Here is a 25,741-nt window from a genome sequence, read left to right as displayed (position 1 = left end):
GCTGAGAGGGTTGCATGTGTCTCTCGCCATGAAGGGCGCTCCTGCTTGTAGAGAACGGTACACGTGCTGCTGCTTACTGACCGGTGGGCGTAATATCAGGGAGAGGAGTTGTGGGCACCGCTCTGTGTGCGCGCACGCGTTTTGGCTTCAAGCTTTCGGTGCCCGCTTGCTTTTGGACGGATGGGGCGGCACACAGACACCTCCCTCCATGAGGAGCAGCAAGACAGCCTCCTTCGCTTGCCGTTGTTGTGTTCGTGTACCGCTCCGAGCTCATGGCATGGACAGCCGAGCCTCATTCTCGCTCGTCCTGCTCCTCTCCGCATCTGCCAATGGCGACGCGGGCGACGGCGTCGCCGCAGAGGGCAACGCTACGAACGCGGCAGACGGTAGAATCGTCTTGGCACCGACCCGGATGGTTGGTGTCGGGCCGACCTGCGCTGAGCCATGTGGGGGCTGCGGAAATGGCGGCGGTGGTGGAAGACGCCCCGGTGCGGGTGCGCCTCCGACGACGATACCCGGCGCGACTTGCTGCGCTGTCAGCGGCGTCGCGGCTCCCTTGCCAGCGGATCGCTGCTGCAATCGATGCACCTCGCGACTCCGTGCCAGCTCCACCTCTCGGTTTATTTCCGCTACCCACACGCTCTCGACGTGCGCGACGAGGTCGTAATAGGACTGGAACGCGACCGTGTGTCGAGCGCTGCGCAGGTGCGTCATCCACGTTCTGTGCCGCGAGGAGATGAACAGGTCACAGTAGTCACAGTAGTAGAGTCGCTCATCTTTCTCGTTGTGCCGGCGCTGATACTGCTGCAGCTTTCGGCGCTGCTCCGGCGTCTTACAGGCCAGGCGGCGGCGCTGGCGGATGCGCTTCATCTCCGCCTCGGAGGGCTGACCGCCGGAGAGCGCGCCATTGCCGCTGCCGTTGTGTGGATGGCGTTGATCAGCACCAGCGGCTGTGCCGTGTGCCGCTACGGCAGAGGGGTCCATTGCTGTGTGCCTGCCTAGGTGAAAGCGCGCGCCTGCCTTGCGTGTTGAGGGGGGGGGTTCCTTCGTTCTTTTCAACGTGCCATTCTACGACGAGCCGGACAACCAACAGGCACGCGCACTACCACAGGTCGTCCACCTCTGCTGCACACCACGGCTCAATCCTGAAGTCGGCTGGTGCGCGGAGGGAGGGTGAGGCAGCGAAGAAATAGGCACTTGACGCTCAGCCACACGGGAGGCACGGATGAGGGGAGACGACGAAGGAGCGGGGTGAGAAGGTTCGACGTACATGGAGAGACACAAAGTGGCGCTCAACAAAATCCAGTGCAGTGGCTGGCTGGTGGCGGTGATGTTGTCTGTGTGTGTGTGTGTACACGCACAGTCGTCTCCCCGCCCCACCCGACACACGTACACATGCAGATGGATGTAGGTATGCACGCATGCACATCACTACTTGACGGGCAAGCGAGAGCGCACGCCGACACAAACGAGCCCCCAAACCCCGCGGCCAGCGGTATAGGCTGGATGCAGATGTGCTTTAGGCACACGGGTGCGGTGTGAGGGCAGCCTTGCCATTGGTTTTCCTCTCTTCGTCTGTGTTGCCGCCCCCCTCCACCTTCACCTTCACGGTGGGAGGAAGGGCGGCGAGACACGCACACGCGCAGACACACATGTATTCAACAGCAACGAGAGAGAGAGAATGGGAGTGAGGCTCGGGCGGAAGCGCTCGACTGGCGAAGCGAGGCGAGAGTACGAGATAACAGCACACTGAGAGGGAAGGGGAGTGCCTGGCAAGACGGCGCTCGAGAACGCCGCCGCCTTCCCCCTCCGCCCTCTTCATTCAGACTCGCTCGGTTGGCCGCGTACGCGGATAGCAAAACAGAAGCCAAAAGCCGCATCTCAGTCGTGGGCCCGCACAGCGACGATGCGTTGACTGAACAGCAGCATACTCCGACTGGAGGGGTGGAACACGGCCAGCACGGTGATCATCGAAACCAATACCGCCACGGCACTGCACAGCGTTACTGCACGATTCGGGTTGTAGGGGCGGTGCTCGCTCCAGAGAAACTGCAGCTCAACACCAGGTTTCACCTCTGGCGAGTACTGCGCCGCTATAGAAAAGGACGTCATCTTCTGCAGATCGCCTTTGCGATAGCCAAAGAAGAAGGTGACGCGGGAGAGGTACTGCACCTTCTGCGCCGCGGCTGCAGCGGCCGTGTTGTCCATGGCCTCGGCGGCCTCCTTGTCGCGCTGACGCTCCGCTGCGGCGTCGGCGGCTTGCGCGGCTTGCATCTCATGTAGCCGGCCAGCGAGAGTCTCGGAGAGCTGACTTGTGTATTTCTTGCGGGCCGCCAGCGGCAACCATGTCGACTCCTTGTGTAGCCCTCTGCCGACGCTGAAGCGGAACGCCAAGTCGCTCTGCTGCAGCGCCGTGTCCTCCTGCAGGCTCTGACCGGCCGCACGCAGGGTGCTGTTCGCCACGATCGTGACTGCTTTGTTGATGCCGAAGCGTGGGCTAGACGCTGGTGGCAGCAGGCGTACAACCTGGTTTTTGTGCTTGCCTCTGGTGGCACCTAGAGATGGCAGGTCGAGGTCCTTCGGCCGCAGCACTTCCGCGGCTGTGGCGGCCTCGACATTGCCCGCGGCGTCGTCGACCACCGCCTCTTCGTCCACTGCTAGCTGCTGATCGGCGACGGAGATGAAGGAGTGCCGGATCTGCCGCTTCGTCCTGATGTACATGGCAAGCGGCACAAGGTCGCCAATGTGGGGGGCGACAGACGGGCTGCGGGCTGAGGCGCCGTTAAGTGACCCCACCACCGCAGCTGCTGGGTCCGGCAGGATGCAGAGCGCGAGCAGCAGACAGGCCATGGCCAGCAGAGGTGCAGCAACGGCAGCGGCCCCGCAGCAACGGGATCGCTGCCGTGACCCTATTCGGGGGCAGACGGAGAGCACCATGGGGTACGCTTCTCTCGCTCGCTGAGGTTGTCGCGGCACACACGCCTGTCCGCCCAAATGGCAGTGAGAGGCGCTGAGAGATCTGCAGTGGGAGACGGCAGCGCGGAGCAACACCGCTACACACCGAGCGGAGAGGGTGGTGGTGGGGAGTAGAGAGATGAGCGGCGGGTACGTGTGTGGGTATGGTTGGTGTTGGTGGTGGTGGGGGTGTCGGGATCATAGAGAGAGCGATGCGCTCCTGATGCGGGCCGCATGAAATCAGCAGCTAATTGACTGCTGCCCACGCGCGGCGGGGAGGAGACGGGGGAGGGCAACAAAGTGAGAGCGGGACTCAGGAAGGCATCGGTGCGAGTGAGCGCAAGGGGAGGCGGGTGCACGATGCTGCACCCCTCCCACCGCCCACACGAGCAGCAGACCGCAACGGTGTGCACGCGCGGATGCGTCCTTTTTTATTTGCATGTTATCATCCTCTGCCGCATGCGTGGGTGTTAATTTGTGCGCGCGTGATGGGGGATGAAGGAGGGGAGGGGGTGTGCCCCGCCCTCATCCCTGCCAGCAACGACGGCATCAGCGGCGAAAGAGACGCAGCATCGCTAAAGGCACCCTCAGAAGTAGCCCGTGCCACACACGTGCGGAAAGAGGAGCAAAACCACGTGCGTGGTGGTGCGCATGTAATGCCTCTGCGTAGGTGCCGGAGCAGACGTGCACTTTGGGCGGCGTCAGCGAGTATGTCTCTGTGCGTGCTGCCATCATGACGAGCTGCTTGTGTCAATAATAGGGCCAGGCCGGCGAGGCCTTCTTTGCGTTGGTGGCGCGCGCATACGACGCACGCCGTGCCCCTGCCGACACGGAGGTGGGTGGCGCCGTCGTTGCCGCAGCTGCTGCAGCTGCATTGACACCTCCGACACCACTAGCGGGGTGCAACGCACTGGTTGTGGCCGGTGCTGCGTGTCGCAAGAGTCGATAGGCATGCTGCACCGGCACAAACGTTGTCACGAGCAGCAGCACCTGCACCGGCAGAATACCGCTGGCAATATTGTGGCCCGTGTGCAGCGCCGTCATCTTCTGCGCGTTTAGCGTGAAAGGCCCCACACGCACTGGCTCCGTGTACACACCGCCCTCGACGTCGATCCAGTTGACGAAGGGGTAGTGGTACGCCGCAAGCGCGTCGCACACACCTTGGGCAGTCATCTTGTCCGCATACAGCAGACTGCCAAAGATAACTGTAAAGCCTACCTCCAGCGTCAGCTGATACGTCGCGATGGCGAACAGGTTGTTTGACAGCCAGCGGACTGGCGTGTACTTCATGAACTTGGCGCTGGGCTGCCACACAGGCACACACATGTTGGGCTTCACATGGAACGGTGTCGACTCCACCGTGCTGGAGCGAAGGTTGTTGTGTGGGCGGGATCTGGTGGCCGACGTCGAGGATGACGAGGCTTTGCAGCGATGCTGCACCTTCGCCGCCCATCGTGCCCATGGCGAGGCAGAGCACCCCATGAAGCTGCCCGAGCGCGCTGCAGTTGAGCGCCGCATCGTTCGAGTTTGTGTCCCGGTGACGTGCGATTCGTTGCGGTTCTCTGCGTGAGCGAGTACGCGCGACGAGGCGAGCGGCGGAGGGGCATGACGTGAGTCGAAGCGAAAAGACGAAGGAAATACGCATCACGCATACGTATGTGTGTGTGTGTGTGTATGGTGGTGATGGGGGGAGGGGTGAGGGAGAGTGGGGGCGAAGGATGTACACACGTGAGCCGCTTGCGACTCCTGAGCTCTTTCACGGCATGCGCACCATCTCTTCATACACGCGCAGACGCTCTCCGTAGACCCGTGCGCTGAGGGGCGTGCGTGATTTTTGTGGGTGCCGTGCTCGCCCCCGCTTCGTCCGCTCTTCTTCTCTCTCGCTTGGAGGAGGTGGGGGCAGGCTGCTGCCTTAGTTGCTTAACTGAACAAAACGAAAGACACGCGAGCAGATGCACAGCGGCGACGATTCGCGTGAGCGGATCAACGGCACCGTCCGCAGTCACCGGAGCAGTCGTGGCAGCGGCGCTGGTGCCTCCTCGACACCTCTGTCCCGGCTCCCTCACCTCTCTCTCTCTGGCTGCCGTCCTACCAAGGTAGGGCCGGAAAGACATGCTGATGAGGGACATTAGTGAAAGGACAACGTGTAGCATACGTTGGTGATGTCCGTCACCTGGTGCAGGAGTGGCAGCGAGACGACGTGCACTGCAGATGCCCACGTCTGCGCATCCGCCGCCTTCTCTGACGCCTTGTGCGGTGCAGAAGGGGCAGCAGTAACCGCAGGTGCTTTCAACCTCTTCACGGCTGATGTCACGCCTCTTTGGTGCTGCGTCAGTCCCGTTGTGTGCACTGCCGGCTCCACTGGTGTCGTCGCCGCGACACCATCCAGCATCGAGAAAATCATGTACTCGCGAGAGTGCGCCGTCGCAGGTGGCGGCGAACGGCGAAGATAGTCAGCGAAGAGGGGCGCCAGCTGTGCTTCCGCTGCCTGAGCGCATGCCAGCTGCGCTGCTTCCTCGGCTTCGTCGGTTTCCTCGCGAGGGCCAAGCACGCCGAGCACCAGCGCCTGCAGCGCAGCATACTCGGAGGCGGGGCTTGTGCAGCGCTCCATGACGTCGCGCACGAGCGCCACGCCATCGCGGCACGCCTCTAGCCCGAATTCCACGACAAGCCGTGACAGACGCGTCGCGGTGTTTGCCGCGAACACCGAAGACAGCAGTGCAGTGGCCGCCACCGCCGCACCAGCAGTCGGCGCCGGGTACAAGAACACCTGGTCGTTCATGAGCACATAGGGAGGGCTGCGCAGCCGCTCCCACTCGCGGTTCTGGTCAGGCAGCACCTTCTTGGTGAAGGCCAACACCCGAGTGTAGGATGCTTGCATGCACTCGTGGCGCTTCATACTGGGCAGCCGCCACGTCATGATGCCATGGAGCGTCACCACATGCTGCTGCAACGGAGGGTTACGGTGAGCAAGGGCGCCGAAGCGCGCACTCGTGGGGCTGCCGTGGCTCGACGTCTTGCCAGAGCCCGCGGCTCTGGCGACGCCAGGATCGGCGGCACTCTTCTTGCGCTTCCCAGCCGCTGCTGCTTTGCCCCCAGAGACCGCGGCGTTAACGACCTGTGGCACACGTGCCACCGACACGACGGCGTCCGTCAGATGGTGCGACACGTCCATCCTCTCCGGGTAGAGGGTGAGCTGGTAGGCCATGTAGCAGTTCTCGGCACCGCGGCCGAAGCGCTGCAGTGCCTGCCTACCAGCCAGCAGGTTGCGTGAGCTGTTCTTCATGGCAACATTGAACACACGCGCGTCGCGCACGTCCACGGCGCTCAACCGCATGCCAGTGTAGTCTTTATCGAGCTCCACGCTGCGCGCATCCCGCATGGTGGCTGCGTCGTAGAAGCTGAGGCTCGGCGATACGGTCACGCTGAAGGCGGCGGCCGGGTGGAGGTAGCGGTGCGGGAAATTGTCCTCGTTGAGCGCCTCCTCCTCCGTGGCTGGATGGCCGGCGTCACGGAAGGCGGCCAACTCCCTCGCGGTGTGGGGGATGCGGCGCGTCTCCCAGATGTACAGGAGGCGCGCCACGCAGTCGAGCACCGACTCCTGCTCCTGATGTTCCGGCGTTCCCTCGTCGGCGATCCAGCGCGTGCACGAGGTCGGCCACGGCTTCGGAAACCGCAGTGGGGGACGGCGGATCGGCTCGCCGTCGAGGGAGGTCAGCTGTGGCAGTGAGGCGCGAACTTGCTCTTGGTACTCGGGCTTGCGTGTGATGGGGTTGTTACGGAGAGAGAGGCGCAGCAGGCGGCGAGCGTAGTGGGCCCGGAGCACCAGCAGGAAGCGCAGCGACCACAGCCGGTTCTCTGAGAGGTCGAGTGCGTACAGGTACTGCTCCATGTGCCGTTTATGCAGTGACTCCACGATGCCGTCTGCCGAGGTAATCTTGCACTGTGTCAGCGTGAGCCCGTGTAGGCGGATGCGCTGATTGCGGAACAGCGCCGTGACGTGAGCCGATGCGGTGTCGCTTGCCTTGCACAATCGGCGCTCGTCGCCGGTCATACCCCACTCACCCTTCCCCTCCGCCCTCTCGGTTTCGGCGTGCGGTTGTCCATGGCGGTGGTACACGTGCAGCGCCCACTCGATCGCCTCGATCACTTCATCGGCGCAGGTGCTGGTGCTGAGGTCCAGCTCCTTTTCCGTGATAAGCTTGCGGCTCGGGAAGAGAAGGTGGTGGAAGCTTTCGGGGGCCGGCGCGTCGTCGCTCTGGTGTTTGGAGAGACTCGATGCTGCTGCTGGTGCTGCGGACGGCGAAGAGCCGTCACGCTTCAGCGCCTTGCCAGTAAAGTATGTCAGCGTGCGCGCCAGAAAGATGCCGCATGTCGGGTGGGCGCTTAGGTGCGCCACGAGCTGCGGCAGAGCACTCAGATCAACGAGTCCGAACTCAGGCCGAAAGGCCACGCGCGGCACCACCCGCTTCGTCTCTCGCTCCACCAGTTCCTCGAAGGCAGGTGAGCTGAGGTACGCCTCCAACGCATCTTCGCCGTCTGCGTTCTTCACGTCGTTCTGGCTGCCGCCATGTGGGCGATGGGACGATGACTGTGCCGCCACGCCGCTGCACGAAATCGACGGCGGCTCCACCCTGCCGGTGGCCTTGTGCTGCGCCGTTACCAGCTTTTCCAAGGCCAGCCGCACGTCCATCACCAGCCCTTGCGCCACCTGGAAGGTGCGTTGCCACAGCAGACACACGACGCAGCGCTGAAGCGGCGTGAGAGTGCGGAAGATGCGGTGCCTCGCTTCAGCCCAGCCACCGTCGCTGTCGTCGCCAGTGTCCTTCGCCGGTCCTGCGGCTGTGGTGGTGGCTACCGCCGATGATGAGGACGCAGCCGCTGCGCCGTTGGTGGAAGACCCTCTCAGCACCTCTTCTTCACTCCGGTGCAGCATCTCCTCCTCGTCCTCCTCACTGCGGCCGCGCTTCAGCGCTAAGTTCAGAGCCCCGCGATGGTTGTACGGGCACCGCTTCACCTTGAGCTCCACGAGCCGCTCCGCCACTGCGGCATCAAGGCTCCAGTTGAGGTAGACCGGCTCCTGCTTCAGCTCCTCGACAAGCTTGCTGATTACCTCCTCCCGCTTGGCGGGGTCGGCAGGGAAGCTACCGCGTGACATGGCGCTCTGCATCAGCTCAAGCGCCTCCGCGTCGTCCCCGTCTGCACCGGCCATGTCTGCCATGAGTTCCATGTGCATGGTGTAGAGGGCGGTCGCCTTCTTCAGCAGCTCCGCCTCCTTGGCAGCAGCAATCTCGCGACGCACTTCCTGCTCCTTGTTGTACGCCTTGCACTTGCCTGTCTCGCACCACTGGTGACATACCTTGCTGAGCTTCGAGAGGTCATCACTGTGGAAGCCGAGGGTGTGGGAGAAGCGTTGATATCCCTTGGTGTTGCTGAGCATCGCGAGCGCGCGCGGGAGTCTTACTCTCTGCGTGGCAATATGTTCTTCTTTGGGTTTAGGGATGTGAAGGGCGGGCGGGCGGTTGGGGCAGAGCACTGGTGCCGCGGTGTGTCTCTGCGTGTGTGTGTAGGTGTGTGTGGAGAGCGAGACGAGGAAGCGAAGAGGTCCAGGACGGGGCATTACGGTAGGGAGAGCGCATAATACACACACACACACACGAGAGATAGGGGGGGATGGAGGGGTGGGTGGAGGAGGCCATTGATGTGCCCAGCGGCACGGCCATCTTCGACACAACCCTTGTCATACACGCTGGGGTGCCGACTCTCTTCGCAAGCATCCGTCATCGGCCTCCGTCTTCTCTCCTCCGAGCTCTTAGCGACCGGTCAGCCCCACTCTGATCCCTTCTTTCGCCTTTCTGTCCCTGTGGCGAACTTCATGTGTGGTGTGGTGGGAGGGGGAGGGGGAGGCGCTCAGCGCCACGACGAGGCGAACGCGCGCGATCGTGTGCACACGCACGCGATCACCGAAAACTCACGTACACCCACGGATCAAGAGCGGTGTGTCACTCGAGCATTACGACAAGAGAGAAGGAGCTGCCCTGCGCGCTGTCCGCGGCAGGAAGCACCTCGTCCGTGATGAAGCCCCACCGCCCGGTGCGCGCGATGGCCTCGGCGATGCACGCTTTCGCCTCCGTCACGACCTTGTGCTCGATGAGCACCTCCGCGCGCCGCTGCGTTTCCATTTGATGGTACAGCGTCGCCACGCTGGAACACGTCGGCACAAACGTGACAAGCATGAAGGCGCCGCGGCGCAGCGTCGCAAGCGCTTGGGAAAGCTGCACGGCGAGTTGTTGGCGATTTGCTCTCGCATCTCTGCCAGGCGACTTGAATCCTCGCCTCGAGGCTGCCGACCCCTCGCCGCCGCCGCCGCCGCCCTTCTCTTCTGCGGCAGGCCCGACGGGCAGAGGCAGGTGCGCTGTGTAGGCGCCAACATCGATCGAGTGGGTCGGCAGGTAGTCAAAGGGCCTTGGCAATGCTCGACCAGGCCCGGCGGCGACGACGCGGATGTAGCTTGCCGCCTGCGGCTCCACGTGCGCGGCCGCCGCATCGGTCAGCGGCACGTGAGATATCTGACACCCCGCACCCGCGTGCAGGCCCAACTCCAGGGTGGACTGCAGAGCTGCCTGCGCGAAGGTGAAGTCGATGGCGCTCGCGTCGAGCACAGTCAAGCCACGCGCCTCCTCGCATGTGTGGCGACGCTGCCGCCAAGCGAGGCCGTTGGCGGTGAGCTCGATGCTGGAGATGAAGGCAAGGCGAGCCGTGCGGAGGGCTCGTAGTCCGCACGAGTCGGGGCTGCCGAAGCAAACGCCGTTCTCCATGAGGAGTGTGCCACCCGCGGCGGGTGGCGGCACGGCACCGCCCTTGAACGCAGTGGAGGGTAGCGCAGATGTCGTGCCCGCACTGCTGCTGCTAGGGTTGGTCTCCTTAGCCGTGGCAGCGGCACTCGTTGAGCGATCCGCGCGCGTGGAGGCACCCGCCGATGAAAACCGCGGCGACCATGCGGACGCGCCGGCGGCGGCCTCACTGTCCCCCTTTGGCTTTCCCACCCACTCCGCCACGACCACCTCCTCCTCGCTGACGCGCAGCTTGCTCAGCTGGGCCGCTAGACTCCTGCCAGAGCACGTCTGTGGGTCATCCGGCACCGCGTTCCGGAGCACGCGACTGTTGGCCACATCGGGTACTCGCAGCATCCATTCTGACGGGCGTAGGGGCTCCTCGCCAACGGCCGTAGTTACGCTCCTGTGCGCCTGCCCGCTGGCGTTGCTGTCATCCGCTGTATGCAGTAGCGTGTCAGACCTGCGCGTCTCCCGCCTCAGCAAATCCAGCTGCTCCGTGATAGCGGCCAGCTCCGCATCCTTCAGCCGTCCCGTGAAGGCGCTCTCGGGGGTGACGCCTCGCGGGCAGCCGTAGGCGAGGGTTCGCACGAGTCGCACCGTGTTGCCATACACCTCCAGTCGCTCTCCAGGGGCGAGACCTTCGCGCTCGCCAAAGGCGAGTGTGTAGACGTTCGTAGCGGACGGCGCCGCAGCAACCAGCGTCGACGGGCTTGTGCCGTAGTCATTCAGACTTCCCAGCTCCAGGCACTGGGCACGTACCTTCGCGGCCCGCGGTATGAGCACAGGAAATACCTTGTACATGGGAAGCGTCCGAAGCAGCGGTGGTACTCTTTCTCTCTCTGTGTGCGTGTGTGTAGTGTTTAGTGAGACGTATACGCGCCGTGGCAGCGGAAAGGGGTGGGGGAGGGGCGTGAAGCAAACGATCGAGCACGTAGACCTCGACGAGGGCAGAGGGTCTGCGGTCTGCCCTTTGTTGCACTCGAATGCACGCTCCACTCGTCGGAGTCGACGGGGCGGCGGCAAGTGCGTGCGACTGTCGGCGTAGACAACTGCGAAGAGGGCGCAAGTGCACAGGGGCGGCCCTGCACACCTTCTTTCTGAAGCCGTTGAGCTCCCACAAGCGGGCTCACGCATAAAGCACCAGGACTGACCCATGTTCATGGCTGACTAACGAGGGGGATGCGCTGCACCTTCCCTGCTTGACGGTGTGTGTGTGCCCCTTAGAGGGGATGGTGGAGGGCGCGGCACCGGTACAGCGTGGCTGAAGTGCACCCACACAAGCGCGAGGCCCTTCCACATCTCACCCCGCCACCCTTCTCCACATGCGCACGTGCGGGACGCTGTCAACAACGGCGCCGAAGAGAGACGTAGCCCCCCGAAAACAACAACACATACAACGGCGTAAGACACAAGCAAAGGAGGCACGCATCTGCACAGCGCAGGCGCGCGCGTGCAGCACACTCATGCGCTGTCCGTCTTTTTTCCCTCACGGATGGCTCTCACGCCACCGTGGCCGTCGACGTTGACGCGGCGACGGCGGCGGCTTCGAGAGGGGCCAAATGCCGCAGCGCCTTCGCCACATCCGGCATCAGATCACCGTGGCAGACACGACCGTTCTGCGACAGCGCTATGAGCTGGCAGCGAAGTGTCTGCAGCAACACCGGGAGGGGTAGGGACGCTGCTGGATGACCGAGGGCAGGTATTGCTTCCGATGCCGCTGCTGCTGCTGTTACGGCACTGCTCAGCAGCGCCGTCGGTGTTACCTCCGCGAACCAACGCGAGAGAAGAACAACAATGTCGGCAAAAACAGCAGCGCCACCAGCAGCAACAGCGCCGCTGCTGCTGCTGGCGCTAGGCGATTTGACTGATGTGGGACTCGCCGCTGCTGCTACTAAGGCAGGTGGGGCGACGGCCCCCTCGGCCGCGCCACCGTCGGTGCTGGCGGCGCTGTGGAGAGCCGAGCTGCTGCGCTTGCCACCAGCGGCGGCGGCTTTGTCAGCTGCCTCCACTTCTCTTAGCAGGGACACCAGTGATTCCCACACCCACGGGCAGCCGGTGCAGGCCGCTAGCATCTGCTTCTCAGACGTCATAGCGGTGATGGCTGTGAGCAGGCACGATGTCAGCGCGGGGACACCGTAGGACCGCTTCAGGGTGAGCGCCAGCAGGGCAATGCAGCGCACCGGGTCGCGCAGGTACCGGGTTGCACGGAGCGAGCTCGCCTGCAGCTGCGGCAGGGCTTCGACAGCCGCGCATCGCACGTCGGTGCTGACCACCTCGCTCGAGGCCACGAGGACCAGCGTTGCAGTCAGACTGACACCGGCCTTCTCGAGGTACTCGGCCCTGCACCTTCTGGCGACTGGGATGTAGCGGGTGAGCAGGCGCACCGCTGTCTCGCACAGGTGGCGCGCTGCTTCCTGCACTGCGAGCAGCCATGTCATAGATGTGGCCCACTGCACTGACTCCGGTGGAAGGCCGCTGACGGTGTGGCATCCGAACCCCATAGTGCTGCCTAGGGAGCTCAGCGGGCCGCCACCGCCGCCCGCCGCTGCCGCTGTCGTCGGAATCGACTCCTGCGGGCTCACCGAGATCGGTGACACCAAAAGCGGGGGACCTGTCCCTGGCGACGACTTTTCCCAGGTGCTGTTCAACTCACCGCCGCCTCGTCCTCCGCACGGGTTGACGACAACCGTCAGCGATTTCAAAATCGCCGCTCCACCACCACCTGTGCCCACAGTAGAGCTCGGGGAGGTGTGACCACCGCTGAGGTCAGCGCCGAGCCCCCACAGCAACGCCTGCCCGCCCGCCAGCGGCTCGATGGTGCAGAGCACGTCAAACAGCAGGTTCATCGTGCTCCACTCCATCATGGGCGCTGTGTTGCTCAGGAAAGCTGCCTTGCACTGCGCCTCCACGCACTGGCACAGCACCGCCGCGCCGCCGTCGCTGAGTAGTCGCTCACGGGCACGCTGCTGTTGTTCATGCTGCTCTTGAAGGGATGCCGGTGCGCGATCCGGCGCCGCATGCGCGGGCGCCGCGGGGTCACGCGAGGAGGCGGGGCAGTCGTTCAGATCCACTGCGGTGTCGTCTGTGGCGGTGGCCAGCGAGCTCGCATCCGCAGCCATCGCCGCGGCCGTCGGCTCGAGCACGAGACGCGAGTGCAGCGCACGCACACATGCCAGAACCTTTTCCTTCTCCAGGCCCAGGACAAAGCGCAGCGCACGCGGGTCTGCCGGGGTGTACACGGGCACCTGTGCGTCCTGCGTTGCACAGCACCGCCGAAAGAGTGTGGCGAGGTGGTCCGCGTCGCACGCCGACGTGAGCTCCTCCACCCCCCAGAGCTCTGTCGACCCCAACCGGTCCACAAAGAGCGTCGCCAAGGCTGAGCGGCTCTCGGCAAACTGGGAAAAGCACCACATCACGTTCCCAATGTACTTGGGTGTCATAATACGCGGCGTCAGCACCGGCACCAGCAGCGGCAGTGCGTCGCTGTTCAGCCACGCCTCGCACCGGCTCTCGTTATCACATGTCAGGTTGCGCTTCACCCACTGCTCAATCACCCCAAAGCGGCTGCCGCTGCTGGTGCCGGCGCTGACGCTCTCGTCGCCTGTCGTCCCGTTCATAGGCCGACCCTCGCGCGCTGCCCGCAGAAGCTGCGGCACGGTGCAGTCCAGAAACCACGGATCGTGGAGCAGCTCCCCGGCCGACGGCCGGTCTACCGCGCGGGGGCGGAAGCACATCCGTAGAAACGACAGACATTCATCGCTCAAGTGCACGTCCTCGGGAAGCGGCGGGAGCAGCGCCGCCTCGCACAGAGGCGTGGCCACTTCATTCCGGTCTGATGCACACACAGCGCCGCTAGATGCGGCTGTCTTGACCGCATCGACCGGCTCCTTCGGCGGATTGTGGGTGCTCGTCGTTGCCGTCGCCCTCCGCGCGGACGCCACGTCTGTTTTTTGCGGTGCTGCACCACACCCGTCTTTCGCTCCGTTTTTCTTCTTCCGGGGCCCACGCGGCCCGTCATCGTCGCCAGAGCCCATTGCCGCGCTTGGGGTTGCGGGGTTGGTGGACGCGCGCGAGGTGCCGGCAGCACCGACGCGGCTGGCCTCGCTTTCACAGAGCACCTCGTAGTAGCTCTTGAGGATGTGATGAATGGCGTTGTGGATGGGGCGCTCGAAGTACGGCGGGGCACCCGTGAGCAACTCCACCGCGAGGCAGCCCACCGACCAGATGTCGCTCGCCGCCGTTGCCTTCGATGCACCGGCGAGGACTTCCGGCGCTGCCCAGTAAGCGGAGCCGCGGAACACCGAGAGGGCAGAGCCAGAGCACTCTTCACCAGCGCCCCTCCCGGCGCGGCTGCCCCTCATGAGGGGCAGTGCTTCGGCAGAAGGCGTGGAGGCCGCGGTGGTGCGCCGCTCGCCATCCTCGTGATCGTCCTCGCCATGCGAGCGCAGTGCAAAGTCCGTCAGTTTCACGACATCGCCGTCGAAGAGAAGAATGTTTGACGCCTTCAAGTCGCCGTGCACGACGCCCCACGGGGCCATATGATACAGGGCCGTCAGCACCTGGTAGATATACCGGCAAGCGATGTCCTCCGGAAGCTTGCTGTTTTCCTTCAGACGGCGCAGCAGCGATCCGTGCTCGGTGAACTCCTCCACGAGGAAGAGTCGATCGTGCTGCTGCATGTGGTCCAGGTACTTCACGACATGCGGGCAATGATGGTTGTTGAGCGTGTGTAGGGCGTCCACCTCGCGCAGCCAGTCTTCCATGTCCTGCGGCCGGTTGCCAAAGAGCTGCTTCACGGCAACATCTTTGCGTGTGGCCACGTCCTGCGCGCGGTACACGAGCGCGCTGCCACCGCGGCCAACTTCGTTGAGCAGCTTGTAGGACGAGTACCGCCCTCTGACGGTGTCTACGGTGGCCATGCCGTGTGCGGGTGGGGTCCAAGTCCAACCACAACAGCAGGGTACGGAGAGCCAGAAGCAACGACGGTGCACACACACACTCTCAGTGCAGCTGCCGCTCTTCTCTGCACCGTGCCACGCACAAACACGCAGTCTGCGACCCGCCCGTTAAAACCGTTCGCGTTCTTGCGGAGCGGACGGCTGCTGCTGCTGTTGCTGCTTCTCTAAAGCTCCACGCTGCGTTTCTCTCGGGCTGCTAAAGTACTTGCGAGCCTGAAAAAGAGGAGTTTGCGTGTGCGTGTGTGTGCGGCGGCAGTGGCGAGCTTCTCCCCACTTGGCAGAGAGAGAGGGAGGGCGCGAGCTCTAAGAGAACACGGAAAGGGTCCCGTCACTTCTTTTCCGCCCTAACTACTGCCGCTACGGTGAGGGCGTCTTTCGCCAAGGTGCGGCTGCTGCTGTATGTGGGGAGGCGTCGACGGTGGTGGTGGGGATGGACATTGTGTATTACATGCGGCATCGTTGAGGAAGAAGGAGTGATAGATGGAAGGGGAGTGACGGGGTACACGCCCACCTCATGATCGTCAGTACACACCAGTGCGAGAAGCAGTGAGAAAGGAGATGCACGCGCTCGCAGTGCGACTGCCAGTTCTCCTGCTCCTTCTGCCACCCATGCACGTGCAATTCGCGAGTCTTCCACTGCCCACCCTCATGCGAGCACACGAGTGAGAGATGGGTGGTGGTGGGAGAACGGTGTCTGCACGGTCGCATCAAGCCGCTACCCCGTGCATATGTGGAGCTCGGCGTGTGCATGTATATGCGTGAAGCGCTTGTGGCTCTATGAAGATCAGCGCCATGCGCACCTCAGCACAGGGCAACGGCAACCAAGCATTTCATTTCAACACGCGCGCAAAACAAGACACAAAGGGAAGACGGAGGGGTGAGGTGTGCGGCGCACCTCCGGTGTCCCTTCCCCTCCATCACTCACCCGCCCATCGCCATTGTACCTGACAGCCGCCTACACGAGCACTTCGTTGCGGGCGCGCTGGCGGCCTGCCTTGGAGCGCGACCGCAGCGCTTCGTGCAGCGGCAGTTGGCCCTTCAGCACCTCCACACTCTGCCCCGCCTCCGTCAGTTGCTGCATGACGCTGCGCAGCACGCTGCCGTCGATGCCGATGTCGCACTTAAGAGAATACTGACTGACGCGGGTGGCCGTCTCCACGTCGCCGACGCGGGCGGCCCTCTCCAAAATCGGCAGGATCATCTCCACCTCCACCCGCAGCCCGGGGTAGGCGGTCACTTCTTCCAGGTAGTAGATGGCCTCGTCAATGTTGCCGGCCATCACGGCCTGGCGGATGAGCACGCGAAACGTCAGCACGTTTGGCACAACACCGCTGTTCTTCATCGTCTTGTACACCACGCGGTGCAGCATCGTGCTGCGGTGGCGCGAGCAGCCGGTGAGGAGGGCGTTGTATGTGTTCGTGCGTGGCGCCACTCCCCACCTAGGCTCGTAGGCGGAGACGAGCTGCAGCGCCTTGCGCTCCTCGCCGATGCGAGCCAGCGCCAGCACTAGCAGGTCAAGCGTGTGCACCGTCACCAGCGCGCCCTTCTGCCGGCGCGCCTGGAGATGTGACAGCGCACGCTCCACCAGCGCCGGCGTGTTGATGGCATCGGCGAAGGCCATGAGGTAGTGGCGGTCCATTGTGTAGCGCAGCGATTCGATCTGCGCCTTGCGGAAGCAGTCTACCTGGTCGAGGTAGCCCTTGAGCGCCATCCACTCGATAATATCGAGCGCCTTCTCAATCTCCAGTGCCTGCGACCAGCACCACACAACCAGCGCCAGCACTTCTGATGTCTTGGCGATGGCGTGCCGGTCCATCAGCGCAAGCACCTGCTCCGCGGTACCCGCGTCGGTGCACTTGGCACAGCGCAGCAGCAACTCCGTGAAGTAATGGCGCTGAACGTACTGGCTAAAGCTCGCCTTCTCCAAGACACAGCGCAGCTCCAGCTCCAGCATGAGCCAAAGCACGTGCTCGGGCGGGTACTGCGCTGCGGAGGACGGCGAGCCGGTGCTGAGTCCAAGGCGAGATGCCTGCGCCGCGGTGTGCCGGCTGCCGCTGCCTCCGCTGCTCTCACCGTGGTTGGGGGCACGCACCGGGCTCAGCCACTGCACCATCAGCTCAGCCAGCATGCGCTTGTCCACGATGGCGGTGCCGTACCGCAGGGCGGCGCGTGTTATTTCCACCACGAGGGACGGGTCTGCGCTGTACGGCACAACGCGCAGCATGAACGTCTGCACCGTGGCAGGCAGCGGGGTCACTTCCGGCTCCCGCTGCTTCATCTCCTCCCACAACCCGGTCGGGTCGTAGCCCGCTCGCACGTGCAGCTCCACCAAGTAGTGGTACGTCAACGCATCCTTCTCCACACCACACGCCTTCATCTGATCGAGCACAAAGACGACCTCCTCCACGGCGTACTTGTTTCGCCGCGTGAGTGCCTCGAAGTACGCGTTGAAGACGTCAGCGTTGAGCACGGTGGGACGGCGCCACCACATGATGGCGCTGGTGTCGCATGACCTGCCTCCCCTTGCGGCAGCACCTGGGGCGAGGAGGTCGTCTTGCAACTTCAGCGGGGTACCGGTGGCAGCCGTGGCGTTGCCGCCGTCTCGCCGTCTTGCGCTGCTGCCCAGCCATGCATATTGCACAGGTGATGCCAACTTGGGCTCCTTTGGAGCGGCGAGGTCGCGCAGGCCCACGGCAAGCACCTCACGCACCTTGTCTATGCGTCCAAGGTTGGTGTACACGCGCATCAGTGTGATGAGCGCGTCGCGGGCGTCGGCCACAAAGTCCTGGCAGAAGTCGGTTATAAAGTGCTGCTGTGCTGGGTTGAAGTGCTGCTCGTAGAAGGCCGCACAGCCGCCGTAGTCGCGTTGGTGCACATAGCGCTGAAGTGCACCGAGCGTTGTTGTCGCTGGGTCAGGGGACGCCGAGGGGGCGGCAGTAGAAGGCGCTACCGCAGCGGGTGTGCGGCGCGAGGAAGAGCAATCTCCTTCATGTGAGTAGCAGCGCACGGACGTGACACCGCTGCTGCTGCTGAGGAGGAGGAGGGGCGCTCGCCGGATCAACGACCACGTCGAAGGCTGCGGAGGTTTAGCAGAGGAGAGCGAGACAACGTCACTTCCGGAGCTGCATTGAAGGCAGCGTCGAAGACGAGCCTGCATGATGGGCTGCCACTGCTGGTTCGGTTGAGTGCGCGTGTGTGTGAGTGGAGGGGATCGGTAGGGATGACCAAAGCTGTGCCACCCGGGGAGCTGGCACATGTCTCATAACAACACGGGTAGCAGTCAAGTGAGGTGGGAAGGCGTAGCGGGGACGTGAGGAGGAAGAGAAGCGCGGAGAGGATACGTGAGCAGGCAGCAGAAGATGAAGAGGGGGCGGGGCCAGAGGCGAGGCCGTGACTTGCTCAGCTTCCAGTACCGTGCACAGACACAGAAACACACGCAGACCTCGTCCTTGCACACTGAAAGCATGAGCAATGCCCAATGAATCCATCGAAATGTGCGCTTATGGGCGGATGCGAAGACGTGGCTGAGAGGGCCACGGGAGGGGAGGGGGTGCTGGAGCGTCACCAACATAGAAAAGAAGGGGGTGGGGGGAGGCGACAGGTGTGACAGAGATGTCCTTTTCCGCCCTCTACAGCCGCTTTCTCTTCCGAGTGCTTGCGTGCACCCTCTAGGCTCTGGCCAACCTGCCGCCCCGCCCCTGCCCACTTCTTTTTCAACCGTGCACGCATCGCTTGTTTCAGAATACCGAGGATAACACTAGCAAGCACACACGCACACGCACAGAAGGAGGGGGAGCGAGTAGCAGTTCGGCAATGCTGCCGCCTTTTTCGCTTTTCTTTTCCCTTGATGTGTCGTTCTGACTTCCCCATGTCGTGGGTGCTCGCGCCTGCTACCAGCAGAAGTGGCTCGGCATTCGACAGAGGATAGAGTTGGTTGGTTGGTTGGTTGGCCTCCCCAGACAGAGTGGGGGTCACTGGGCCCTGAGATACCGCGCACGGAGGCATGTGTGCCTCCTCCCTTCACCTTCACCCGTCATCACGGGGAAAGAAGAAGGGGCAACAACGCGACGGAAAAGAGAAAGGAGCGCCGTCGCTATGGCCACAGAAACCAGACACAACGATGTCTTCGAGCAGCTGGACAAGGTTCACAGAAACACGCGGACACAGAGCCACTCATGCACACAGCTGAGCAGCCTTGCGATCCATCGTCACACCTTTCGGATGTGCCCGCGTGCATGTCTACCGTGGGCGTTCGAATCGCGGAGCAATGAGAGGGAGGGGGGGGGGGAAGGGCTGTGGAGCGGCAGCGAACACGCCGACGAGAAGCGTCGTATGGGGACATGGCCACGAAAAAGAGGGCCGGTAGCAAAGAGGCAGAGGCGAAGGAAAGAGAAGGGGGGTGGGGGGAGGCGGTGCCCCCCTCCCCCTCTCCTCTCACCTCTCCTCCTCTCCCCCGAACCGCACCAGGATTTGTTCCTGCTCATGCGAGCGCGGTTGAGTGTCTCTTTATGTATTGCCCAAGTTGACCATCCTTCATGCCGGCCGCCGCGTGCGGTGATGCGCGGCACCGCGGACGGCGTGAGGACAGGGAGGAGCAAACCGAAGACGAAACGCATAGGCGTTATATCGACAGAGAGCGAGCGAGGGGGTGGTGGTGGTGGTGGCAAGCCGACGGCTGCCCAAGAAATTGGAGGCGGTGCTCGCTGGCAGCTCCGTCGCCGTTCCCACCTTGCCCCCCCCCCCGCCTCCGCCTCTCAGAAAGGTCAAGCAGAGGAAGAGAGTCACGCAAGCTAAAGACCAGCGAATTACGAGGCGAGAGACGCCTTCGTAAACAAAGAAAGGGAGAGCAAGGAGGGTGGAGTGGGAGGGTGCCATGCGATCTTTAGCTGTGTGCGTTTCACGCGGGAGGCGCCGCGGCGGTGGTGGTGGTGATTCGAGGGTAGAAGCATCGACGCACGACGTCCACGGGCGGGACGCCCACCTTTCACATCCCCACTCCCTCTCCCTCAACACAATTGACGGGTCTCCGCGGACAGCGTGACTCCCGAGGAAAAGAGAACACGCTCCATTACGGAGCTGAAGATGAGAGGGGGGGGGCCACTGAATCCTACCCTCCGCGCCCTGACACGCTTAGATACGCATGCGCACCTCAACGGGTACGTCTTCATCGTCGTCACCGCTACCGCAGAAGCGCAAACGCCGAAGACGTGCCCGCAAAGGAAAGAGAGGAAGAGCACAATCTCGTTACGGAGAATCAGGAGACGCACACACCCATGGTGGAACGCGATGTGTGCGTCCGAAGCAGCTTCAGAGGGAGAGGGAGAGGGAGAGGGGCAGAACCCATGCGCGTTCGTCTGAAAGAGGCTTCCCCCTCCGCAACGATGCGTCGGCGGCACTCGCCACGAGGCCATGAATACCGCTTTCCATAGCCGTCACCAACCCTCAAACCTTTCTCCCCAAAAAGGCGCATATGCGTGCTGCTGCTGACGCGCTGCCTACTTCTTGTTGGCGGCCAGCGCGCAGATCATCGCGGCGCCGACACCGCTACCGTCTTTCTGCAGCACCACCTTCACGTTCGACGTGCTTCCGAGGATGCTCGTTATGCACTCCTGGTACAGGCGCTGGAAGGACGGCGTCTTCTCGTACACGGAGCCGTCGACGGCGACGGTGGCGAGACCCTGCGTGCGGGTCTTGAGCATCGGAGCAGCAGTGAAGACAGCGCCCTGCTGAGCGGCGCGGTTACGCACCAGGCAGCAGGCCTCGCGAATTGTGTGCAGGTCGGACATATCAGTCACATCCACACCAGCGATGCGCTTGATGAGCTCGCGGGTGAACTGCAGGCCGGGCATCTGATCGGCGGCGATCATACCCATGTGCTTACTCTCGAATGCCCACGGCCTGCACAGGCCATCCACCAGCCCGCGGGGCAGGCAGCCGAGCTGAGCCAGGTGCACGATCAAGCGGCGAGAGATCTCACCCAGGTACATGCCGGAGACGAGCTTCTCTTGGCGCTGGTTCTCGCGGTTGGGGGTGATCGCGTCCATCTCATCATCGTACACGGTGATGGGCAGCGCGTACTTGTACTTGGAGTCGAAGTTACCGCACTCCATGTTGATCGGCGTGACGGCGTTGCCGCGGGCAGACACGGCGGGGTCCTTCGTGACGGCAGAGGCGCGCTCAAAGTAGCAGGCGTTGGAGCCGGTGCCGATGATGACGCCCACCTGCACGTCCGTGTCCACGAAGTAGCGGGCCACCAGCGTGCCGACGGTGTCGTTGCAGAGCGCCACGACGTTCACGTTGACGCGCACGCGGCGCAGCGACGCTTGCAGCAGCTCCACCACATCGTTGCCCTCCACGTTCTTCGTCGAAAAGCCCTTTGTCCACTTGATCAGCAGTCCCTTGTTGACGGCCTTCTGGTCCACCGGGAAGGAGAAGGTGAACCCCAGCGGCACGCGCTTCTCCAGGTCGTCGGGGGCGTTCTCCGACATCATCTTCTTCACGCTCTGCGCAATGAAGTCGAACAGGTCCGTGGCGTCGCCAACCAGGGCACTCTTCGGGATGACGAACTTCGAGTCGGTGCGGTCGTCCACCTTGCCGCCGCGCAGGCTCACACGAAGCACACGGAAGTTCGTGCCGCCGAGGTCGAGCGCGTAGTACACACCGGTGGCCTTGGCCGGGTCGGACGTGTACACGAAGGACGGCAGCATGCGCACGGTGCTCGGGCGGCCCTCAAGACCCTCCACCATCTCGTGGATCATGTACATGGTGAGCTGCTTCATCTTCTCCGAGGACATGGTGAACTGGGTGGCGAGGGAGGCGAGCGCGAGACGCTGCTTGATGTAGCGCATCTCCTCGCTATCCGAGTCGCGGATAGCGATGTGGCTCAGGAGGTTGTTCACGCGGGTGGCCATTGTGACGGAGTGAAGGGTAGTGGGGAGGGGGGGGGGTATGAGCGGAAGAGGAGAGGAGTGAAAGGCGTTTGACTGTTATAAGACACTTCAAGAGGAGGCGGAAGATGCAGACGTGCTGTGCTCCAGCGCGTGCGTGTATGTGTGGGGTGGGTGGGGCGAGCGGGCGGAAGGGTGAGGAATGGTGGAGGGCAGCGATGGTGGCCATCATAGCGCGTTGAGGCGAAAGAGTGTGGGAACGAAACGAAAAGAAGAGGATGCGAAGGTGAGGAGGGAAGGGCAGGTGTGGCAAGATATGCAGCGGCATGGCGCATCATGCGCCCGTACATGGATGACTTCGTACGAGAGCCGAAAATGAGAGGGCGTGGGAGGGCATACAGAGCAAGCGGGGGTGAGGTGTACTGCGCCTCCTCCTCCTCGTCGGTGCACACAACGCCACTTTTGTGTACGCGGGCCCGCGTGCGTTTGATTGTAGCTGCTCTATCCATGTCTGGTAACAGTGTGTGTGTGTACGTGTTTTTACAGGCGGAACTGACAGGTGGCGAAGGCCAGATTTCGTTTTGGTCTCCTCTGTGCTCAGTGAGGAGGGGGTGGGGGGGCCTCGGCCTCACGAGAGAAAGGACATGAAAGGAGAGACGCCCTCCCCTTTCCCCACGCGCGCGCACGTTCGCCGACACAGAGCGAGAGCGAGACATAGACAAGGAGATGCGTATATAGATGTGCATACACATGTACACGTATACACGGGCGGTCACACACACACACACACACACACACACACACACACACTTGCACATGCACATGCATATGCATACCTCGCGCGGTACAGAAAGGAAGCGAGTACACAGGCGACGAAACAGACGAACAGAGCCGGTGAGTAACGAACGCGGCCGTGCCGTGCCGAGTCGCTGAGATGTTCAGAGAGAGAGAGAGGGAGCAAGAGGAAAACGTTATCTCCGGAGGAGAGGCGAGTGCGTGTGTGGTGAGGGTAGAGAGGGAGAGGGATGCGCAACACAGCACAACATCCTCCTCTTCCAAAGTCCCCTCCCTTCACCTCCTCTTTTGGCCGTCATGATCTCGGGTCGTAGACACACGTGTGTGTCTGGCGTGTGTGTGTGTGTGCTTCTTCCACAGCTTGATCCACCACCGCACCCACATTGCGCCGGGCTCTTCGTTTTCCTACTCTTCTCTCTGGCGCAGGACCTGTCTCTTCGTCGACCGGCGACCCTCCAGCGAACACCGACAACAAAAGAAGAGAGAACGAAGGAAACACGCACGACTAGATGCGACCGGCGAGGCCCGTGGGTGGGGGGAGGGAGGGGAGAGGAGAGGAGAGGAGAGAAGAGGAGAGCGGATCACACAGCTCCGAAGAGAAAACAAGATATATATGTAAGGGGAACAACGCGCATCATCAACAACATCAGAAAAGAATAGAAGATATAGGGAGAAGAGGAAGAGATCAAATTACCGTTTTCGTTAATGGGCATGCACATGCCTGCGTGCGCGTGTGTGCGCCGACTTGATCCATGCATGCACGGTTGGGGGTGGGGGGTGGGGGGTGGGGGGAAGGAGGAGAGCGCGGCTGTGCGACTGAGGCTGCCAGCAAGAGCTTGAGAGTTGGGAGGGACGCTGCGCCAGCACTCGCTCAGTACACACACACACAGTCGCGCACGCGCTTTATCCCTTACCTTGCATCGTCTCTTTCCCCCACCTCTCGTATCCCATCGTCATTTCAGCCGTGCTCTCGGCACCTCTGCCCTCCCGGCTCTCTCGTGCTCTGCTGCTGTTTTTCATGCAGCTCGATAGGCAGAGGTGGCGCGAGGCGGGAAGAGGATCGATGGGGACGAGGGAGAGAGAGAAGGGGGAGAGGGGAGGCGTGTGCGTGCGAAGGAGTCGGGGCCGACGTTGCACGGCATTCGTGCGCGGAAACACTACGAGGGAGGGAGAGGGGGAGGGGGCGCGCGCGTCTGTGTCGCTGGCGAAGACGCGCCACAACACAAAGCACAGACGGGGGCGCCCATCGCCAAGATATACATTCACCTCCTCCCCTCCCATCCCGTCTGCCGCCTACCCCGCGTCCATGTGCGTGGGCGCTCCTTCCACGCTGTGCAGTGGTGCAGCTGCCTATCTAAATCGCGACGCTCCTTAGGCCCCTCCTCCCCTTTTCGCGTTGCGCATGCGCGTGTGTCTCAACACCCGCCCCCCTCTCTCTCCTTGCTCCCGCCGCCCATCACGAGGGACTGAAGAAAGGCGTGGCAGCACATGCAACATTGCACACACGCTGCGTGGGGGACGAGGGGAGGCAGCAACAGATGAGGGGTGAAGGTGGGGGAGGGAATGGAGAAGAGGTAGCAGCCCAGAGGCACGCACGCCTGCGTGCACAAGCGGACACACATGCATCTACCTGCGCTGGGCAAAGAGAAGTTGGAGGGAGAAGAAGGGAGTGGGTGAAGACGAAGGAGAACCGTGAGAGGAGAGAAAATGTGCAGCGTGTGCTGGCTTGGAGGGCAGTCGCGCTCCACACCCGGACCTTCACAACCGCATCTCAGTCGTCTCTCTCCTCTTTTTCTTCTGTCCCTGCCGCGTTCCCCCTAAAAGGCGCATGTGCGTGCTGCTGCTGACGCGCTGCCTACTTCTTGTTGGCGGCCAGCGCGCAGATCATCGCGGCGCCGACACCGCTACCGTCCCTCTGCAGCACCACCTTCACGTTCGACGTGCTTCCGAGGATGCTCGTTATGCACTCCTGGTACAGGCGCTGGAAGGACGGCGTCTTCTCGTACACGGAGCCGTCGACGGCGACGGTGGCGAGACCCTGCGTGCGGGTCTTGAGCATCGGAGCAGCAGTGAAGACAGCGCCCTGCTGAGCGGCGCGGTTACGCACCAGGCAGCAGGCCTCGCGAATTGTGTGCAGGTCGGACATATCAGTCACATCCACACCAGCGATGCGCTTGATGAGCTCGCGGGTGAACTGCAGGCCGGGCATCTGATCGGCGGCGATCATACCCATGTGCTTACTCTCGAATGCCCACGGTCTGCACAGGCCATCCACCAGCCCGCGGGGCAGGCAGCCGAGCTGAGCCAGGTGCACGATCAAGCGGCGAGAGATCTCACCCAGGTACATGCCGGAGACGAGCTTCTCTTGGCGCTGGTTCTCGCGGTTGGGGGTGATCGCGTCCATCTCATCATCGTACACGGTGATGGGCAGCGCGTACTTGTACTTGGAGTCGAAGTTACCGCACTCCATGTTGATCGGCGTGACGGCGTTGCCGCGGGCAGACACGGCGGGGTCCTTCGTGACGGCAGAGGCGCGCTCAAAGTAGCAGGCGTTGGAGCCGGTGCCGATGATGACGCCCACCTGCACGTCCGTGTCCACGAAGTAGCGGGCCACCAGCGTGCCGACGGTGTCGTTGCAGAGCGCCACGACGTTCACGTTGACGCGCACGCGGCGCAGCGACGCTTGCAGCAGCTCCACCACATCGTTGCCCTCCACGTTCTTCGTCGAAAAGCCCTTTGTCCACTTGATCAGCAGTCCCTTGTTGACGGCCTTCTGGTCCACCGGGAAGGAGAAGGTGAACCCCAGCGGCACGCGCTTCTCCAGGTCGTCGGGGGCGTTCTCCGACATCATCTTCTTCACGCTCTGCGCAATGAAGTCGAACAGGTCCGTGGCGTCGCCAACCAGGGCACTCTTCGGGATGACGAACTTCGAGTCGGTGCGGTCGTCCACCTTGCCGCCGCGCAGGCTCACACGAAGCACACGGAAGTTCGTGCCGCCGAGGTCGAGCGCGTAGTACACACCGGTGGCCTTGGCCGGGTCGGACGTGTACACGAAGGACGGCAGCATGCGCACGGTGCTCGGGCGGCCCTCAAGACCCTCCACCATCTCGTGGATCATGTACATGGTGAGCTGCTTCATCTTCTCCGAGGACATGGTGAACTGGGTGGCGAGGGAGGCGAGCGCGAGACGCTGCTTGATGTAGCGCATCTCCTCGCTATCCGAGTCGCGGATAGCGATGTGGCTCAGGAGGTTGTTCACGCGGGTGGCCATTGTGACGGAGTGAAGGGTAGTGGGGAGGGGGGGGTATGA

The 25,741-nt window shown here is 63.0% G+C and overlaps 9 protein-coding genes across 9 annotated transcripts; all 9 read right to left on the bottom strand.

Annotated features, from left to right (window-relative positions):
* Positions 1-270: 270 nt before the first annotated feature.
* Positions 271-984, bottom strand: LINJ_21_0380 (conserved hypothetical protein; the record flags this gene model as incomplete). The annotated part of the gene is made up of 1 exon (XM_001465306.1): positions 271-984. The coding sequence occupies one exon, from the start codon at positions 982-984 to the stop codon at positions 271-273; it is 714 nt and encodes a 237-aa protein (XP_001465343.1).
* Positions 985-1,881: 897 nt separating this feature from the next.
* Positions 1,882-2,850, bottom strand: LINJ_21_0370 (conserved hypothetical protein; the record flags this gene model as incomplete). The annotated part of the gene is made up of 1 exon (XM_001465305.1): positions 1,882-2,850. One exon carries the CDS (start codon positions 2,848-2,850, stop codon positions 1,882-1,884), a length of 969 nt encoding a protein of 322 aa, XP_001465342.1.
* Positions 2,851-3,705: 855 nt separating this feature from the next.
* Positions 3,706-4,437, bottom strand: LINJ_21_0360 (conserved hypothetical protein; the record flags this gene model as incomplete). The annotated part of the gene is made up of 1 exon (XM_001465304.1): positions 3,706-4,437. The coding sequence occupies one exon, from the start codon at positions 4,435-4,437 to the stop codon at positions 3,706-3,708; it is 732 nt and encodes a 243-aa protein (XP_001465341.1).
* A 646-nt stretch (positions 4,438-5,083) lies between these two features.
* Positions 5,084-8,395, bottom strand: LINJ_21_0350 (conserved hypothetical protein; the record flags this gene model as incomplete). Its single annotated transcript, XM_001465303.1, has 1 exon — positions 5,084-8,395. The coding sequence occupies one exon, from the start codon at positions 8,393-8,395 to the stop codon at positions 5,084-5,086; it is 3,312 nt and encodes a 1,103-aa protein (XP_001465340.1).
* Positions 8,396-8,957: 562 nt separating this feature from the next.
* Positions 8,958-9,773, bottom strand: LINJ_21_0340 (conserved hypothetical protein; the record flags this gene model as incomplete). The annotated part of the gene is made up of 1 exon (XM_001465302.1): positions 8,958-9,773. One exon carries the CDS (start codon positions 9,771-9,773, stop codon positions 8,958-8,960), a length of 816 nt encoding a protein of 271 aa, XP_001465339.1.
* A 1,517-nt stretch (positions 9,774-11,290) lies between these two features.
* LINJ_21_0330 (putative protein kinase) lies at positions 11,291-14,710 on the bottom strand (the record flags this gene model as incomplete). Its single annotated transcript, XM_001465301.1, has 1 exon — positions 11,291-14,710. The coding sequence occupies one exon, from the start codon at positions 14,708-14,710 to the stop codon at positions 11,291-11,293; it is 3,420 nt and encodes a 1,139-aa protein (XP_001465338.1).
* A 994-nt stretch (positions 14,711-15,704) lies between these two features.
* LINJ_21_0320 (conserved hypothetical protein) lies at positions 15,705-17,495 on the bottom strand (the record flags this gene model as incomplete). Its single annotated transcript, XM_001465300.1, has 1 exon — positions 15,705-17,495. The coding sequence occupies one exon, from the start codon at positions 17,493-17,495 to the stop codon at positions 15,705-15,707; it is 1,791 nt and encodes a 596-aa protein (XP_001465337.1).
* A 2,749-nt stretch (positions 17,496-20,244) lies between these two features.
* Positions 20,245-21,660, bottom strand: LINJ_21_0310 (putative hexokinase; the record flags this gene model as incomplete). The annotated part of the gene is made up of 1 exon (XM_001465299.1): positions 20,245-21,660. The coding sequence occupies one exon, from the start codon at positions 21,658-21,660 to the stop codon at positions 20,245-20,247; it is 1,416 nt and encodes a 471-aa protein (XP_001465336.1).
* A 2,626-nt stretch (positions 21,661-24,286) lies between these two features.
* LINJ_21_0300 (putative hexokinase) lies at positions 24,287-25,702 on the bottom strand (the record flags this gene model as incomplete). Its single annotated transcript, XM_001465298.1, has 1 exon — positions 24,287-25,702. One exon carries the CDS (start codon positions 25,700-25,702, stop codon positions 24,287-24,289), a length of 1,416 nt encoding a protein of 471 aa, XP_001465335.1.
* Positions 25,703-25,741: the final 39 nt, after the last annotated feature.

This window comes from Leishmania infantum, chromosome 21 (assembly GCF_000002875.2).
Source record: "Leishmania infantum JPCM5 genome chromosome 21".
Lineage (NCBI taxonomy): Eukaryota > Euglenozoa > Kinetoplastea > Trypanosomatida > Trypanosomatidae > Leishmania > Leishmania infantum.
Note: the sequence above shows the minus strand (reverse complement) of the source record. Positions and strands in the feature narration are given on the sequence as shown.